Below are 19986 nucleotides of genomic sequence, written 5' to 3' on the forward strand. Positions count from 1 at the left end.
ATCTAAGTCTCATTCTCTGTTAAGCTTTTTTAAAGAAATGCAATACATAATGAATGTTTTTGTTTTGGTTTTCAGAACAAAAAACATGCTAATACTGCGTCTGTGTGATAGTAGAATTTGAGACAGACAATATAATGCAGTACTTTTAACAATTTTCTTTACAATCTACCCAGGTATATAGAAATAATGTCACCTTATTCTTGGGATAGTCATAATATGTATTCTATTATTACGTATTAATTTGCATTTCACAAAGGAAAGCTATTCACAAGAATGAAAAGTGATTATGTCTACTTAGCTTTAATGCAATTTTAAAACTATATAACTTTAATTATCAATAAACAATAATATTATAACATTTTATAATAAAACGGCTTATTCCTTTTATCGAAATATTATATTATGTAAAAATGATTTATTTTAAAATTGCTGAGAATCTTTTTAGACATCTACTGTTAATATTGTCTATCTATTGTTTATGCTTTTTATTACAATAATTATTTCTATTTCCAGTAGATAGGTAATTCATCAGCCATATATTTTAATATGTACCTAATAATTATTGTTTATTGTAATCTTCAGCTTCTGAGAAATAATAATAATAATTAGGTAGTGACACCTCCTCTCCATTTGACTTTTATTTATTTTATTATAATTTTTTTATCGGAGTGATTGATTTGTGTGAATGTATTTTCTGTTTGAAGGACGGTGAAGTTATCATTGAAGAAATGGATGACGAACATATTCCTTCTTTTCTTTTACAAAATTCCTCCAATTTTTCCTCTGAAAATAATGGATCAGTTTCCTTGCCGTATTCCAAGAATATGTTTGAAGAATATTTAAAATTTATGATGAGAGATAACATTCAAAAGGAACTTGACGAAGACAACGGCTTAGATGTCGATTATAGAAAATATTTAGAATTAAAAAAAATGTTTGAAGCAACATTGCCAAATAATTCGTCAGCGGAATCGGGAAAAATTGACGAGCCTAAAAAAGGTAAAGAAACACATTCTTTCGACATCATTACCAAAGAAAATCCTTCCGATATATCTCGAATATTAAACGATAATAAAACAGAATCCAATGATTCTATGAAGAATCCTATAATACGAGTTAATTCAATCGAAGTTGACACGGCTGAAAAAAGTATCGAAATTGAACAAAAAAAAGATAATTCGGTTGATAATGAGTCACCTCCGGGTCCTTTTCTGATTAAAGGATACGATGAAATGAAAAGTATCAGTGCATCATCATCAAATTTCAGTTCAGATAGCGAGTCGATGAATGATAGTACTTTTACCACTCCAAACAGTTCTCCCCTGTTTAGGAGCAAATTGAATAAAGGAGGAAAATATAATAAGAGGCATGCTCCTCCGCCACCTCCAGTTAATAATACAAGTTCTTCGGGACAATCTGATAAAAATGAGACAAATGAGACAGCATCTGGTGAAAATATTGATATTGTAGAGGCGGCGCATGATCGAGTATCCCCTATAAAAGCGACTTTGGTTTTAAAACCAGGCATTGTCAAAGAAATCGGTCATACTTCAGGGAAAAAGGATGTGTTTATTTCCCATCCGGCTGCTAAGCGCAGGCATAAGCCGAGAAATAGATCCGGTAGAAAGTCTAATATTAAACACGAGTCGACGATTAATAAGCTGATTAACTTGCCGTCGAGGTTTGCTTTTTGGAAGACCGACGATGGAAAGTCGTCAGTCTCCGATGATAATTCATACAGCGAAGACGAAGTATCCACCGGGAGTACTTCGAATTACGAAGACACTTCTCTGAGTAATTTCGGTTCTTTAGTTGATATTAAAGTGTCCAGTGAGAATTTGGCAGAGAAAACATCAATTAATGATGTCGTTGACTTGGGAAGTAAATTGAATTTAAATAATGACACCCAAAAGGTATCAGAGAGTGAAGATGAACCGTTCCAGGATGCCAAAGAAATTGCCACCGAACATGGAAAATCGGTTAAAATTGAAGATATAATATTATCCAAGCAAGAATCTATTATTGTTGATACAGAAAAAAATCTAAATAATTTGAATCCAAAAGAATCGAATATGAGAGTTTCAACCGAACGATTAGTTGAAAGTTGTGCTGATTATACATATATACCCTTGAAAACGGAGTCATTAATTATGTACACGGAGAGTCGAAGTACTGATGTTTGAATACAAACACAATACTAAATAATATATGAAGTCGTGTTCGGTTATTATTAGATGAAGAAATTAATTCACAACAGATTCATTGAATAAAATATTTATTTCAACGTGCCTCTGTTCTATTATCCCCCGTATTCATGAACAACAAATTGGAGACATATTTCACGATTAAGTCAGTTATGTATACCCCCCATATTGGTTGTGTTTTGTTTTGTTTTTTTTTTACTTTGAAATTATGAAAATGTACCCACTGCATAACAATATTACCGCTTAGTTTTCCTTGCACTTATTTATTAGTGAGACGCCTAATGCAGTTATTGAAACCCTTCCATAACTTATATATTATTATACTTATATACACGTTAAAATAATAAAAATGATTTATTTTAAAAGAATTTTGAAAAGTTGCATGCTTTTTGTTATAATTATTATAAAAAGTTGATAAAAAACAGTTGGATTTGATTAAGTTGTTCATTTGAAAGCACATTGTATTGTCTGTATTCTGTGTGTACTTTTTCTGATAACAGAAGTTTTTTCGTTTATTTTGCATATTTTTTAACCTTTTCTATACCTCACGATATTACTATGGCAGTATCTGACAGGCCGCAGATTTTGAACATACGTTGAATGTAGAGCGAAGTTTTGTTAAAATCCCTGTAATACCGATAATTTGTGGCTTAGTATTTAATAATTACCTATTCAAACAGATGTCACTGTGTTTAATTTTTTAGATTATGCAATTCAATTGTCAGTGGCTAGTAATTTGAGTTTAAAGTCGGACAAGATAATTTTGTGAAATTTGTATGTGCGACCTGTCGATCACGGTCTCATAGAGTGAGAAAACTCGCTGAAGGCATAGAACCGGCTAATAATCACTCGCATCATCACAAACAATTATCATTTTTAGAGAAGAATCACTAATATACTCGAAATTTTAAATAATAATTATATTTTATGCTCTCCCAATGATCTTATTAATATGTTATATATCAATAATATGTTCGGTTTCAGTCATAAAACTATGAAAATACAAACCATTTTTTTTAAGAATTTTTATATTCATATTCTATTATATTTTCATTTTCTATCGTGCACTAAAATCAACCTGTAAACATAACATTACACTAAAATCAACCATTTTCAGCGAATAGGGTGGTCAAAGATGTGATGTAATTTAGACAGGGGATAAAAGATTTTGTGACAATGGGTGGCGGGAGATCAAAAATACTGAAAATTGTGTGACATTAATTTACAGGCGACATCTAATATGAAATTCTCAGTTTTATCATCAATGTTACTGAAACTTTTGAATATAATATAAAATATGTATTGAAAGTATTAATAATAACACAAAAAATCATTATTCTCTTGTAGTCATCCTTTGAAGTAACTGGTACCTGATATTTAATATAACAAAAATTAGCTTACACTCCAAATATTGACTAAAAATGCAGAGCATGTCTAATATCACAGAGAGGTTAATCTTGTAAACACTTTGTTAGTTAATTCGCTCTCAATCTTCATGATTTTAAAAAATCATTTATTTGTTTTCGGCATGGTTATTTTTTTTAAACATCAACTTAAAAATATATAGGAATATTAAAAATGTTACTAACAGTATACGAATTTCTTTTGTAGGTGCTGATTGCTAATTCTGCAACACTTCCGCGTAGTAGAAAACCTAGTAAAAGGAAGACGACATGAATAATGATGTAGAAAATCATTAAGGTCTCTTGGATAGTTTTAATCGCTTCAAGCCTTTGACCAACGGCTTTCGGAGCTCATATTATTTACAATATTTTTATTATTGTTCATAGAGCTTCAGAAATGTGACTGTTTTTATAATGAAGTTTGATAAAATATGTATAATAATTTATTGACTGTTTGGACGCAGAGGCCCTTAATCCAATTGTGATATACTTTAATACAATATAACGTCAAGTACACGCTTCTTTATAGACGAGATTAATAGTTATTATTTTATGTGGACAATCCTTTTCTAGTCTTTTAGAAATTTTTTATTATTAAATAAATATATATATACTTACCAATTTTTTTTTTACTTGCGGTGACCAGGAAAGTTATTTTGGCATCTAAAAATTTGCAGATTTTATTTAAGGCTGCATTTTACGTGGACAGCAGAATTTTAATGTTTTTATAGAGGATTTATATTCTTTAATCCTTTATATTTGAAGCCACATGGTGAAATTGATTATCACAATCATTTCAGGAACCGTTTACATAATAAAACTTGTGAAAGATGGTGTTACCAAGTGCATGCATACACAATATTGTCGACGTGCATTAAACCGTTGAAAATTTAACCTCCGATACAGTGATATTATGATCTGCTAGGTCTCTGGCGAACACAGAAATGCTAACTCTGAAGATTATGGTTACCAAAAAGGATTGATAATATCTCATTATAAATAACAACATATATAATATAACAATAATATTTATTATCATTTTAAATAACGTCTCTTCATAGAATCTCATTAGTATTATTTTAATGATAGTGTTTTGTGTATAAAAATAAAATATTCCCTAGTTTTCTTTATTTTATTGCTTCCAGAATAAACATGAGTGGTAATTTTAAAGTATGAAATGAATGAATTCACCATTCATTAAGGGGGGACATGCTCGTCGAAGGTCAAAAATGAGTTTTTATTGTATTTTCAAACCATGATCCTGGACACTCCTTAAACGTTGTAGATAATCTATTTATATAATTTTGAAGCCTTATTATCCTTTATAGTTATTTTAAACATTTGATGACTGCATAAAGTATTTTTGTTACATAAAATAGTATTCTTTTAAACCTCTCGCTCTAATGTTTTATAATATAGTCATATTTCGGTACATAACTGTGCAGTGGTGCTAAGATTTTTTACATTTATTAATTTTTAAACACATTTATAAAACTATTAGCATAATTTATTACGAGATAATTTTTGTAAAATATTCATGATAAAAAATTATATTGATAATCTCTGTGATCCCAAATTTGACAAGAATTAGGCATTTTATTATTCAAAAAATCGGCAAGATTAACACATTTGAAGATTATTCTAAAGATATGTATTATAAGCTATGTCTTTGACCATTCAAGTGTGATAAACATCTTATGAATAATGATTGCTTTATAATATTTATTGACATAAGAATAAGGTAGTGTTTTTTTGAAATACGCCATTTCTTTTGTCATTCCCTAGTGATTAAGCTACAACATACGGCCGTAGCCATAAATTGACTAACTATAATTAAAGTAGGGAGTAAAATTATGTTAACGCGCGTGTTTGAACATGTACCTAACCGATTTATTTTTTTATTTTTTTTTAAACGGTACATGTTCAAACACGCGCGTCAATATCATTTTACTCCTTACTTCAATTATAGTTTGTCAATTTATGGCTACGGCCGTATGTTGTAGTTTAACCACTGGGGAATGACAAAAGAAATGGCGTATTTCAAAAAAACACTACCTTATTCTTAGGTCAATAATTATTATAAAGCAATCATTATTCATAAGATGTTTATTACACTTGAATGGTCAAAGACATAGATTATATTAAATATCTTTAGAATCATCTTCAAACATGTAAATCTTGCCGATTTTTTGAATAATAATATGCCTAATTCTTGTCAAATTTGGGATCACAGAGATTATCAATATAATTTTTTATCGTGAATATTTTACAAAAATTATCTCATAATAAATTATGCTAATGGTTTTATAAATGCGTTTAAAAATTTATAAATATAAAAAATCTTAACACCACTGCACAGTTATGTACCGAAATATGACTATATTCTAAAACATTAGAGCGACAGGTTTAAAAGAATACTATTTTATGTAACAAAAATCCTTTATGCAGTGCAGTCATGAAATGTTTAAAATAACTATAAAGGATAATAAGGCTTAAAAATTATATAAATAGATTATCTACAACGTTTAAGGAGTGTCCAGGATCATGGTTTGAAAATACAATAAAAACTCAATTTTGACCTTCGACGAGCATGTCCCCCCTTAAATAAGTATGTTAAAAACAGAAAAAATAAAAAATCTACCATATTGTTATAAAACAGTGAAGGATAAAATCATCATAATAAATTTTATGAAAATGAGCCTTCAAAGTCCAGGTTGTGTACAATGCTGATTAGATATGACTAATTAATTATAAAACCAAAGAAATTGCTATAATTTTTTAAAATATGACATTATTCGCCGTCTTAAAAATAAAAGTGATGCAAGCTTAATAAAAGGACAGAATCCATTAGCCATTAATATAAATAAAAAGAATATTATGTCAAATAGACAATAAACGCAATCAATGATTTTGTCAATGGTTGCTTTTAAATAATATATTGCATACAGCAAAATAATATTGTTCTTAAAATTGCTTTTATTTATTATTTTCACAGGTTTTAAAATGTCAAATATAACCAATGTATAAAATAAATATCAATGCTATTTTCATCTATTTCGACAAGCGTTTTTGTTTACTCCATCACCTCATAATAATATGGCTACACATTAATAATACCGTTACACATTTAAAAAAAAAAGTATAGTAGTTAGTATTGAAAATGTAGGTTGGTATTTTTACTTTTGAATAGATAGCATTAAATGCTTGCAATAGGTGTTAGTCTAGAAATGTATCATGCATTAAAATAATAAAATTTAATCTTTACCGAAACGCATTTTTTTATAATTTTATAATCTAGGTAGGTATAATAGAAAATATTGTGTAGTTTTCCATCTTATAACGGATTTCATGGGTGTACAGATTATAATTATTATATGGAGCAAAATCTGACATAATATTGTGCCAAAATCAAGTCACAATAATTTTTATAATTAATTTTCATTGTTTATGAAATAATATATAAATAACAGATAATATCAGACATAATTTGGAGAATATTATGCTGCAGATACATACATAATGTACGGTTTATACTATATTTCAATGAATATTCAGTGTTGGTGGTTCGTCTGTGTTTATTAACGTATCAAGTTGATAATGAAATTAGATCTTGTATTAGATTTGTCTATTATGTATAACGTATTTCAGAAAATTTCTAAAATTAAAACGAAAAATAAATTTACGCATACACCTATGTGAATTTATTGTAAATTGGCTACCTATCAAAAGTCACTTTAGGTGACTTTGGGAAATGGTTTTTTATGGTGCTCTATATTCCATAATAAAAACATATCTACAATACTATGCTTAGATAACAACTTGGATCGAGAAAATGATTTTACTGTTTATTTCGTGAATCTCTGACCTAAATCAATTCAATTAGTTGTTATAACATTTATTATTGTGGCTCTATTATTAATTATTAATAAAAAAGTATATTTTGAAATTGCGTGAAAATTGAGTGAAATGACATGAGATTAAAATATACCTTCTATAAAACCTCACTAAAATCATGTACTACTACTTAGTCATGTCTACTATGTACATATTTCATAGCTTACTATCGAGTACATACGCCTTTTTATTAAAATAAATAGTTTTCAATTCAATAAAATAGGTACCTTAAAAAAGGAAACCCTGAAATAAGAAATATAGGTGAAATGGTCATATCAAAATACTGGAATATTTGGTTTGTACAAATATTGATTATTTTCATATTGATTTTAATACCTGTGCAAAATTAATATTTTTTAATATCTACGTTACATAGGTTCGCTTAGTGACTGTAGATTCCATCTATTTCAAATTATAACCAAAAAGGTCGATATGTCATGCTTGTTATTGCAATTTTTTCACAGATACGCCAACTGTACTATACTATCAATCTGTTAAATATGAATAATAAATTGAAGTCATGTTGAATAAAGAAAAATGATTATTGAAGTATTGTTTTTCATTAATTTCTCCTTAATTCTAATTCCCTTGTGGGAAAGTACTCCCTGAATACCATCAAAGTAAGGTGAAGTAAAGGGGCTTATACAATGTGGCCAGTGACGTCCCTAGACAAAATGCCGCCCCTAGGCAGCGTCAAAATGCTGCCCCATTTTTTTTATCATCTTTTCATTACTCCAATATCTAAGAAATGTGTTGTATGAAGCATGGCCCCCGCATCCTGAAGCGGGCCCCCAGGCTAGGATCTTTGGCAGCCCCCCTACCTATCGCTAAGGATAAAGGCAGTGTGACGCTCTACAGTAATGTTTTCCAAATGGTGTACGCGTTAAAATTGATGTGTATATTTAGTGTTGTTTTGTATATTTTAATACACCCATTTGAATTGTACAACCACATAATTTTAAATATTAATATTATTGAAGAAAATAGCGCCGCAGGCGAATTTTTTGCTATTAGAGAAAATTTGTGATATGTGTTTATTTCACTTATCGAGCCCGGGACCCAGGCTAGAGCCCTGTCAGCCTCCCCTTGTGGGGGGGCATGGTATGGATGGATAAATTACTAACAAAATATATACCACTAAGCTGAATCATAAAAAAATAAATTTAGATATTAATAAATAAATAAGCGAATAAATATAATATTAGTTAAACACTTACCCAAATCACCAGAGTCTGAGATGCCATTTGGTTGATATGTCGGACACATTTGGTCTGTACCATTTAGTAATATCTACGCAGACGTAATATTTTTACACCATTTTTTCTATGCTATTATTGTACCCTACAATATGTAAACACAATAATTTTCCTCATTATTTATTTAATATAAACCTATTTTTAATCATAAATACACTATTAATTAAAAGTGTCAACACTCAACCGTTGATGATTGAAATAAAATACCCAAATCCACACTATTATCAGCACAAAATATGTTTACAAAAAAATGACTTAAAAGAAGGTATTGTTATTCACAGCACGATAAATACGATATAATCTAGGTAGGTACCTACTAGTGTACATTTTTATTACAATTAGCTGGTACTTAATGTAAATACTATTATATGCACGAATACTAATTGATTATGACAAATGTCAATGGATTAATAATCATTATGAATATCTATTTTGCAATAGGTACATCCGTCAACTTTTAAATCTCGGGAGAGACTGGCAAAAATATTTGGATAAATTAAAAAATACGGAAGTATGTACCTACATATAAATCTCTACCATAATTTTCCTTGTTTCGTCACCAACGTTAAAATCTATATAGGTAATATTATTTTGTTTCAATACCTACCTACGTCGCTTGTTCGGCGCCACCTATGGCGCGACGGCTTTTGCGCGTATACCTACATAATATCACTGTTATGAAAGTAACTCTTTAATCTGAGTAAATGACATTATATTATGACTGATTTATTATGGGTTTTTGGTGTTTTACATTTATCATTCATAATGTGTCTACGTGCCAAGAGTAGTAAAAATATTTTTTATTGGCATTTGTATACGAAACCGAGCAGTCAAAAATAAAACAAAAATTCCTCGCGAAGCGTGGTGACATCATACTAAAATATGTACTCTAGTAAGTACTGGATAAAAAAAACATCTCCAACGCTCTGGTTATAATATAACTAATATAGGTAGCTATTTCTATATAATACCAAATAATTCTCCTCGCTTTGCCGCCCTTCGAGTATCTGCCGCCCCCAAGCGACGCTCAATCTGCCTACCCCCACGGGACGTCACTGAATGTGGCAGATTGACACAAACTGTGGTATTACAATGCAGGTTTTGCTTGATTCCTTGAAGAAAGAACACAGTTCCCGTCAATTTGCTGTGCCGTGTTGGGCAGTTTAGTATAATTTTTTGGACATTGGACAAAAGTACAGATTTTTTTCCACATAATACTTTGGAGCGTAGCCTTTACTTTTTGATAGGAACCACCGCCTCCGACGGTCGTCTTGAAACAACTATAATAATGAATATCCCGGCTCCTGCTCCACTGCACATTAATAATATTAATAAAACACAATTTCTTGTACTGAATCTTTTTTTATATTAAATAATTGTACCGGTTTCGTCCACCTCAGAGGGACATTTTCAACTGATACAACTTTTTCATTTTTCAATACCATGTCTGATCCTAATAGATCATATGGGCCTTCACAGAGTAGAGGTTTGTATTAACAGATTTTTGTTTATTTTTTTACGAGAAATGAATGTCAGCCACTTGGTCAACCTATTTGGTCCATACTCTGATTCATACACAAATTGAAAAACTATATGTGTACTTGCCAGCAGCGGCGGCTCCTCTAATACCATGCAAGTGCTACGCACCGCCTGCATTTTTGAAGACATCGCTCATCTTTTCATTGTTATTCATATGTGTATCACTCACTTCGCGAAGTAGAACATGTAGCAGTATTATGAACAATACCTCGTTCATGGGCGCAAAGCGATTGCGTCCAAATAGATTTTCAGTTTGCATAGGATTACAATGAGGTCATTGTATACTTCTGAAACCGTGGTCCAATGTTCCTGTAGTAGCGTTTTGTATAGCATTTTTTACACACTTTATGATCGGTGCACGAAATTAGGACTCTAGAAACAAAAACGCCAGTTTCTGTTTTATAACAATGTTGGCGAGTTAATTTTTAACAATTTAAGATTTAACGAATCGCCAAACTTTTACGAAAATACAAACTGCCGCATTTATTTCTAAACCACTCAAATACATTCAATATAATAAAAAAAAAACACAGCAGCACTACATGAGTAGCAGGTCGTAGCTGAATAATAAATAAGAACGATAATATAAGAGAAACATACTTTTAATGACATATAAATACATCAGAAATAAATCTGAGTTCGAAGAAACCCTGATTTACAATATAAATATTACCCACGCAATGTTAGTTTATTTTATAATTTCACTTAAATTAATAATAATGTGAAATTTAAAAAATAAACATACTGCTACTCACTATTGACAAAGTGACCCAGTGCCGTCATCCGTTTTTAGAACGGTTCAATTTGGCTGACGCATTTATTGTTCGCAGCGTAAAGCCATAAACCGTGACATTTATTTTTCTTTATTGATATTAAATCATTCAAGTTTTCAAAAACTTTTTTAAGAAATAGAATAAACAAACAAGGACATATTTAATTTACCTTCTGAGAAGTTCGACGTTACAGTCATTATTGTACACTAAGATATTATCTTAGCTTATTGACACGGCAGTCTTCGGTGATTAAGGTAATCATGAAGAGACAATTTACGACCTTTACGTGGCTAGGATAAGTGTTCCTGATGCCGTCAAAGAATGTGACTCTTCATACGCTTATGGCACTGCCTCAAGGGTTCCGTTGCCAAGGCCGGCCCTCCCTCACCCTGCAGCGGTGCTACAAAAGCGACCTACGTGCTGCAGGCGCAAGAGTTGGCGTTGGACCGAGGGAAGTGGCGCGAACTTGTGCTTGCCCTATGCTCCAATGCTGGGTATAGAAGGTAAACTATTGCGCACTACCAAAAAATGCTATTCTGAAGACCACTGCTTGCCAGACCCAGGATTCGAACCTGGGACCTACGACATTATAGGCCGACACTTCGCTGCCATCATTGATACAAGACATTTAAAATAGCCGAATTCAAAAAAAAGAGACGAAACATTCACAAATACATTAAGTAGCCTATACAACAATATTAGGTAGGTTAGTCTTTCACTCTCACTCACCATTAGTAATGAATATTAATAATTTTTCGTTAGGCAGAATTAATAGGACACTATAGATCCACCAATATAAGTTGTCAGCTGAGTGAGGGCGCCACATGCTAACATTAATTTGACATAAATTATCATTCAATACTTTTTTATACTGTGATGAGCTAGTTCTAGATTCGAACACGAAAGGATTTATGGTGGTAGGTATACAACAACAAATATCTAATTATAACAATAAAACAAAATTAAAAGACCATGAAGCAATAACCACTTACTAATGCATCGATGACATTGAGTTACTTTACAAGCTGCTTGTTGGCAAGTTTAAAAGCGGGCTTGTCAGCTAGTGCGATTGTGATGATGACACAAAAAACTTTCCACTCGCCAACAAGCTAGCGAGTTGAAACCGTCATTTTTAGTAAGGTGAGCTGGGGTAAGTGTGATATAGAATCTAATGACATGACTTTCAACCTGGTTCATGATGAATAGGTGTGTTTTGAACAGTTGAAAACTTTACCGTAGGATCTACAAAAGCATTACAATTAATATGTACAGAAGGAACTGATACACCCCTGTTACAGGCGGGCTTCTCCCGGTGTAAAATAATCATTTAGTAGCTCAAGTCGAAACGTAACCCTGACCTCTAGAAACGGCTTCATAAAACATCTAATCTGATTCCTTGCTCAACCACGTAAGTATTTTTTTTTTTATAAGTAAGGGCCTTCGTCCGGTGTGTGAAAATCACATATTGGGCGGAGGTGTAATTAAGATAAATTTAATTTAATTTAAAAAGTATAAATGATGATGGATGAAAGCGATAATTTTAAGACTAAATATAAGTATTTAAATATAATAAATTTTGCCGCGCTTGTCGGCAACGTCCAAATTTCGACGCGCCTGCGCCAGGGTCAGGCTCGTGATTCGCCGAATCAAAGATCACGCGATAAAATTTGGCCAATCACGAGAGTCCTTTTTGCTGGAATGGCGTGGGTACGCGAAGTTTGAAAAAGAAAAAAGTAATTAGTAAGCGTCCCCTTTCCGAGAGGATAGGACCTGCGAAACTTATTGTTAAAACAAAATATGTAAACGTTTAAAGAAAATGTAAAATATAAGAAGACCACGTTACGAACACGAAAGACCGTGTTTTATTTATACTCCAACCGTTTGAATTTCTTTTTTTTTTTTTTGTGAATCCGGGGTTCGATGGACACCTGAGCTAGCCGCTGGAACCCCGGGGATCTCAATGGCGCCTTGGCAACGTGAAGCTCGAAGAATCGCATGGATTCTTCCGAACCCGCGAAATAAAATTTACGCCCGCGAACGCTAAATAAAAGTTTATGATCCAGGAGCCGGAACAACCAAGAAATGGTTAACTAAAAAGTGGACTCCGACGTGACCCTTATCAAAGAAGAAGTGCTGTCTCCAACATCAAACCGGGAGAGCCCTCTGGTGTTCGAAGACAGTCCACATACGGAGCTGACCGCGCCTAGCGTCGTGCTGGAGACCGTAGCACCAGCGTGTCTCCAGTACGACGAATGGCTGCACAAATCCCACCTATGGAGACCAGACACATAATCGACGGTATCCAGCGAGGAGGGCTCGTAGAGGCCACGGCCCACTCGCGACGAAAAACGGCGATCAAAATGCCAATTTTCTTAGGGTATCACTAACATGTCGTGTACCCTAGTCGACCACGGGATGTTCGGTGAGGAGAGAAAAAGGAAACGCGAGGCCAGGGAGCCTCACAAGAGGACTGAAAAGGCGCGCAAGCTGAGATGAATCGAAGCTGTGCGGGCGCAGGCTCGACCACGAGGAGATGAAGCAGGACCAGTCGCCAACCCTCGAGTCAAGGGTGAACGCCGAGTTCCTGTTGGAAGTGAAATGTGTAGATTATACGAATAAAACATCCGGAAATTCTTCTAATTACGGATACAAAGTTAATTAAGGACCCACTTTCTGAGCCTTGTAAACTTAAGTTCATTAGTAAGAAAAATGTACATTCTAGTTTTAAAAATAACGCTTCGCAAAGTGACGCCAATTCTTTCCGTTCAAATAAAGTAAATATGAATGAATTCGAAAACATTAACATTGAAAATCGCAAACAATTTTATAAACGGGAAAGAGGATATTCTACAGTAGCGCGAAACCTGTTTCAAAGTTACGCCGTGTTAATAATTTGAATCCAAAGAGAAACGAAGAAAATAGTATACGACCGTCACTATTATTTCTTTACAAATTACCAATCGTAAATTTAACACAGCGAAAACGGAACGGGAATAATACGGCATCACTCGACGAAGTTTATATTATAGTTGATAAGTGAAATTTTAATAATACGTTAAAATTAGGTATAAGAGGATGAAAGTAGAGATTGTATGCTTGTGATAAAAAAAAAAAAAAAAAATGAGTCAATAAGCCGTAAATTTCTCAACGGGGTTTCAATAATGAAAAAAAAAAATAATAATAAAACGTGAGAGGCACCGCAAATCGGCGCGGCGCGCCTTCGGAATAGGATGTCGGGCGCGTAAAACGAAACAACAATTTTTTTTTAAATAAAATGGGTTTCACTAAAAATAAAGTTAATTACACAGTTTCAAGTGTACTGATTCAGAAATAAATATAATGAGAGGGTGGAATATTTCAATTTTTAATATCAATGTGATTTATACAGTCAATACAATGTTGCAAAATAATTATGGGTATTAGGGTAAAATATTAAAAGTGATAGTAAGTACCATAAGTACAATGGGAAGATTTTATATAAAATTAGTAGCTATTTAATGTATGGGGTAGGAGTAATTAATAAAGTAAATTCGAATAAATTTAAAGTACAGGAAGTCTAATGAACGAATAAATTACTAAAGAAAGAAAAAGAATAAATACAGATGAAGACAATTTGGAAGCACAAAGGGAGCCACCTCTCGAAGTAAGCGCATCCAAAGGCAGCGTAGCCGAAAATTCATGATACCAAAGCTTGATGGTGTGGAGAGTGCGCACTCTCCTTTCTCGCGCAGGTTCATGGAGAGACTAGGGACGTGACGCCTGAAAGATATCGTGAAACAACAAGAGGTACCTCCGAAGTGTAACCATCTATAAAAAAAAAAGAAAGGGAAAAGGATACTTATTGTGAAAATCCATCCTAGTACCTGTGGGAAAGCCGTGCCGCCGTCAACGAGCCTGGCCGTTGTACCGCTATACGATGCCTTGCCCGCAGTAATAGGAACAGATGGAGACACAGTACCTGTCCATCTATGAGGTGATACTCCAGAGACCAGCAGATCAGTGGAAAACTTTCCACAGAAAGATATCCGCTGCTCGGAACGAGCCTGGCTCAAGAGTAACGCCACTACCACGCCCTGGTTGCAAAGGCAGACGACGCCAAACGAGGTACGCTCCTATTGCACCAGAAGAAGAAAAACGTAACACGAAACTATAATTCCGAACGAGGGCCAAACGTCTACAAATGTAGATTCTCGGAATACAAAAAAAAACTGGACAGCCCAAGAGTCGAATACTGCAGCTCCACGACCCCTCCGCTGACTAGTATAAAAGAACGAGAAGAATAACAAAAACATTACGAAAACAAAATAAACGCACGACATTACAGGAGAAAAATAAAATAATAATAAATTATGACAAATGATAATAAGAAAGGAAAATAAATCAAACTCTGACTTATTCAGGAGCATTGCTTTGAGCAGGAAAATAGTAATTAAAATAAATATAGAAACAATACGTAAAGTTAGTTTTTTTTTTTTTTTTTGTTAGAATAGTTAGATTGTAGTTGAATTTTTTTTATAAACTGTTATCATGCCATGTACTTAACGGATGAACAAGGAATTGGATGGGTGGCCGATGAGATCAGGGCGTACCTTTCGACTTTAATCCAGATGGGGCGAATTGATACACCCCTGTTACAGGCGGGCTTCTCCCGGTGTAAAATAATCATTTAGTAGCTCAAGTCGAAACGTAACCCTGACCTCTAGAAACGGCTTCATAAAACATCTAATCTGATTCCTTGCTCAACCACGTAAGTATTTTTTTTTTTATAAGTAAGGGCCTTCGTCCGGTGTGTGAAAATCACATATTGGGCGGAGGTGTAATTAAGATAAATTTAATTTAATTTAAAAAGTATAAATGATGATGGATGAAAGCGATAATTTTAAGACTAAATATAAGTATTTAAATATAATAAATTTTGCCGCGCTTGTCGGCAACGTCCAAATTTCGACGCGCCTGCGCCAGGGTCAGGCTCGTGATTCGCCGAATCAAAGATCACGCGATAAAATTTGGCCAATCACGAGAGTCCTTTTTGCTGGAATGGCGTGGGTACGCGAAGTTTGAAAAAGAAAAAAGTAATTAGTAAGCGTCCCCTTTCCGAGAGGATAGGACCTGCGAAACTTATTGTTAAAACAAAATATGTAAACGTTTAAAGAAAATGTAAAATATAAGAAGACCACGTTACGAGCACGAAAGACCGTGTTTTATTTATACTCCAACCGTTTGAATTTCTTTTTTTTTTTGTGAATCCGGGGTTCGATGGACACCTGAGCTAGCCGCTGGAACCCCGGGGATCTCAGAACCCACTGTATATCTTACTATAATACGACATTTTAATATTTTTTGGCCACTAGTCAGTTTGTTACACTTACTGATACACCCCTGTTACAGGCGGGCTTCTCCCGGTGTAAAATAATCATTTAGTAGCTATAAGTCGAAACGTAACCCTGACCTCTAGAAACTGCTTCATAAAACATCTAATCTGATTCCTTGCTCAACCACGTAAGTATTTTTTGATCATAAGTAAAGGCCTTCGTCCGGTGTGTGAAAATCGCATATTGGGCGGAGGTGTAATTAAGATAAATTTAATTTAATTTAAAAAGTATAAATGATGATGGATGAAAGCGATAATTTTAAGACTAAATATAAGTATTCAAATATAATAAATTTTGCCGCGCATTGTGCGTGAAATCCTCGCGCGCCGGCGCCAGGGTCAGGCTCGTGATTCGCCGAATCAAAGATCATGCGATCAAGATTTGGCCAATCACTAGCCCTTTTACTAATGGCGTGGGTACGCGAAGTTTAAAAAAATAAATAAATTGGTAAGCGTCCCGTTTCCGACATATACGGACCTGCGTAACTAATTGTAAAAACCTAAACATGTAAAGAAAGTGTAAAATATAAGGAATACCAAGTTACACGAGACAGACGTGGTTTTATTTAATTCCACCCTCAAATATATATATATTTTTTTTTGTGAATCCGGGGTTCGATGGACACCTGAGCTAGCCGCTGGAACCCCGGGTTTCTCATTACCCTAATCTTGGGGTAAGTGTAACTAAATTCATCTTTATTCCAAAAACACTTCAAAACCATAACGTATTATATACATAGAAAGGTAATATTTCATTTAATGGATATTGAGTTAAACTCCAAAACCTCGAAACAGTCGACGAGTTTGTATATCTTGGATCGACCATCAGTGGAAAGGGCGGATGCGAAGCGGAAATAAGAAGGCGCACACAAATTGCAAAAAGTGCGATGATACGCCTTACCACTATATGCCACAAAAATGATGCTTGTGCAAACATTAGTGTTCTCGATATTCCTATACGGAGTCGAGTCGTGGACCCTGAAGGCAAAAGAACGGAAGGCAATTGATGCCTTTGAGATGTGGTGTTGGCGCCGAATGCTTCGCATTTCTTGGACGGAGCACAGGACGAACCAGTCAATCATCCAGGGACTGAAGATAAAGGAACGGCTCTCGACGATATGTCTGAGAAGAATTCTGCAGTTTTTTGGACATATTGTCAGGCGCGGACCGGACAACCTGGAGAGACTGGTAGTCTTGGGTAGCCTCCAGGGAAAGCGAAGCAGAGGAAGAGCGTCTGCGCGATGGAGCGACCAAGTACTAGCTACTAAGACATCTCAGCATCTACTACAAATTGGGTGATACCATCTATGGAAAGGTGATAGCAAAGTCACTGATTTATAAAAATAATCAGAAATGGTGTCGATACCATGTTTTTTGGGGTGACTACATGGGTTATTTTCCAGACGACATTTCGAAGTCAACGAGTGAGATGGTAGCAGTTACTTAACTATTTTTTAAAACACGGAAATCTGCACACTGTGGTTGTAAAATTTGGTGAGTATATGTGTTTTGATACCCTGCTTCACGTGTTGTTATCGTTTTACTTATTGATAAGCATTTTAAAGCTTTAATCGAGTAGACACATTTCCCCATGAAAGTATACGCATGGGGTAAGTGCACCTTTGTTTTGTGTCACACTTCCTCCGTACATTTTCTATGAATTTGCATAGTCACTATTTTAACTAGTGATGGGACACGACTCATTATTTATATCGATCGAAAAAATGTTCGTAATAATTGAAATAAAATGTTTATAATTTTATTATTATAGTTTTATGTTAGCTAAGTAGGTACTCAGAAGAATGCATGTGTTTCAATTTAATACATAAGTTTTTAAAATGAGTTTTTATCTAACATGACGTGATAATTAATGTGTGCTTTTTCCACATCTAAATACGCCGCTGAAATATAAACGAAAGACATACAGGAGCTTACGACAATGGAAAATTACAAGAAACGGTTGAATGTGTAAAAAATAATCAATTGACAGGATATGAAGCTGCGAAAAAATACGGGATCCACGATCTACAATTATTGCTCATGTTTACGAAAGAAGAGAAGATAGTTTTAGCAGAAGTACAATATTACCCAAAAAGATTGAGACATCCTTGGCAGAATAATTGCATACGTTGGAAAAGCATGTCTCACAAAAAAGAAGTCCTCGAATTAATTGGACTGCATATTAAAGAAAATAATATTAACACACCGTTTAAAAACAAAGTAGGTACCCGGACACAATTGGTTTAGGTATAGGTTTTATTAAAAGAAATAAGTTATCATTTAAATATTATGGTTACTTAAACCCAGACGGCTAAAATTATTAAACATGGTACATGCTTTGCCCACTGATTCTCTGAATGCTGGTTGTCCAAATTCGAAGGAAAATAAAATAAATTGCGGGGGAGGGCCACACGTCATTCTCTAAGCGTCGTACGCGGCCGACTGAAGCCACTCCGGCTCGCGCCGCGCTACTTTCGTGACTTTATTATTTTACTTTCGTTACCGCTGCCTGTGCGACGTTTTCGTAATGAATCCGCCCGGGTGGTCAAGACAAAAGCATGCTTCATGCTAAAAACCGCAAGCCGTACAATATGTTCTCAAAAAAGTTTGCGATCCTTTTGTAATCAATTGGTACTATAACTTGTCTTATTAAACAGTACAATCATTAACCTGAACTTAAAAGATTGTCCACAAAGGATATATAATGTTGACATAAGTTTTTCCCATGATCCTTCAAAAAGTAAACTCGTTAGTTGCATCGGATTTCCGTCAACTAGGATACTAGTCCAGTCAAATTAGACCGAAACATACGTTATGGTTGCAAAAGGTGGGGTAGAAGATTTTTTTACCCCTACTTGTATATAATGATAATGAGTACGAAAAAAAAACGATTTTGCTAATTCGGATTCGGACAACTTTTGGCGGGCAAAAAACCGCAAAATTTTAGGATTTTTTTTGGTTTCTCGCTTATATCTCAAAAACGGTCGGTCATAGCAAAAATATTGATGCATACAATTTTAAAGCTTATTAAATTTTCTAAAATTTTTATATCGGACGTTTTTTTTCTATCTCTGACCGTTTATGAGATATTTGCTGTTGAAAACAGTATATATGTATTCGAAAACACGCGTTTTAGTAAAAATAAAACTTTAATGAGAAGAAATACCATTTTAAACTTAAGATCTTACAAATAAACAGTTTGGGGTTACAAACTAGACATTATGGCCAATGGGCCCGATGTTCCAGATGGTGCGTGGGGGTGGGGGGAGGGGCAGTTTCCAATACCCCCCACCGGTACCGCTGGTGCCACGATACGAATCAATACCACTTTTGCTTTAGTTTAGTCTCCATCGCGCGCGTAGTTATGTTTATTCTTTACATGTGTTTGTGTTGGGATACAATAATTGACCTTACCGAAGAAGAAGTAGGTACACTCCATCACCTTACTAGTAGTATTGATCGAACGGAGTTATCAAACGCTCATTCCAATGATACTGTCATCAAAATGGTCATAAATAAATTTGAAAAAGCCATGTGTTCGCTAGA

General features: G+C 34.0%; 1 protein-coding gene across 3 annotated transcripts in view; it reads left to right on the forward strand.

Moving 5' to 3' along the window:
* LOC147075811 (uncharacterized) overlaps nucleotides 1-4875 on the forward strand; it is a 56244-nt gene extending 51369 nt beyond the window's left edge. For 2 of the 3 annotated variants that reach the window (XM_085942120.1, XM_085942118.1), the window contains exons 7-8: nucleotides 705-2358; nucleotides 3816-4875. In XM_085942120.1, the coding sequence (XP_085798246.1) occupies nucleotides 705-2183 (1479 nt within the window). In that variant the 3' untranslated portion in view covers nucleotides 2184-2358; nucleotides 3816-4875. The remainder of the gene's footprint in view (nucleotides 1-704; nucleotides 2359-3815) is intronic. The other variant, XM_085942119.1, reaches the window with a different exon arrangement.
* Nucleotides 4876-19986: the final 15111 nt, after the last annotated feature.

Source organism: Rhyacophila brunnea, unplaced genomic scaffold, assembly GCF_057557595.1.
Source record: "Rhyacophila brunnea isolate RB1 unplaced genomic scaffold, BYU_Rbru_1.0 scaffold_14, whole genome shotgun sequence".
Taxonomy (NCBI): domain Eukaryota; kingdom Metazoa; phylum Arthropoda; class Insecta; order Trichoptera; family Rhyacophilidae; genus Rhyacophila; species Rhyacophila brunnea.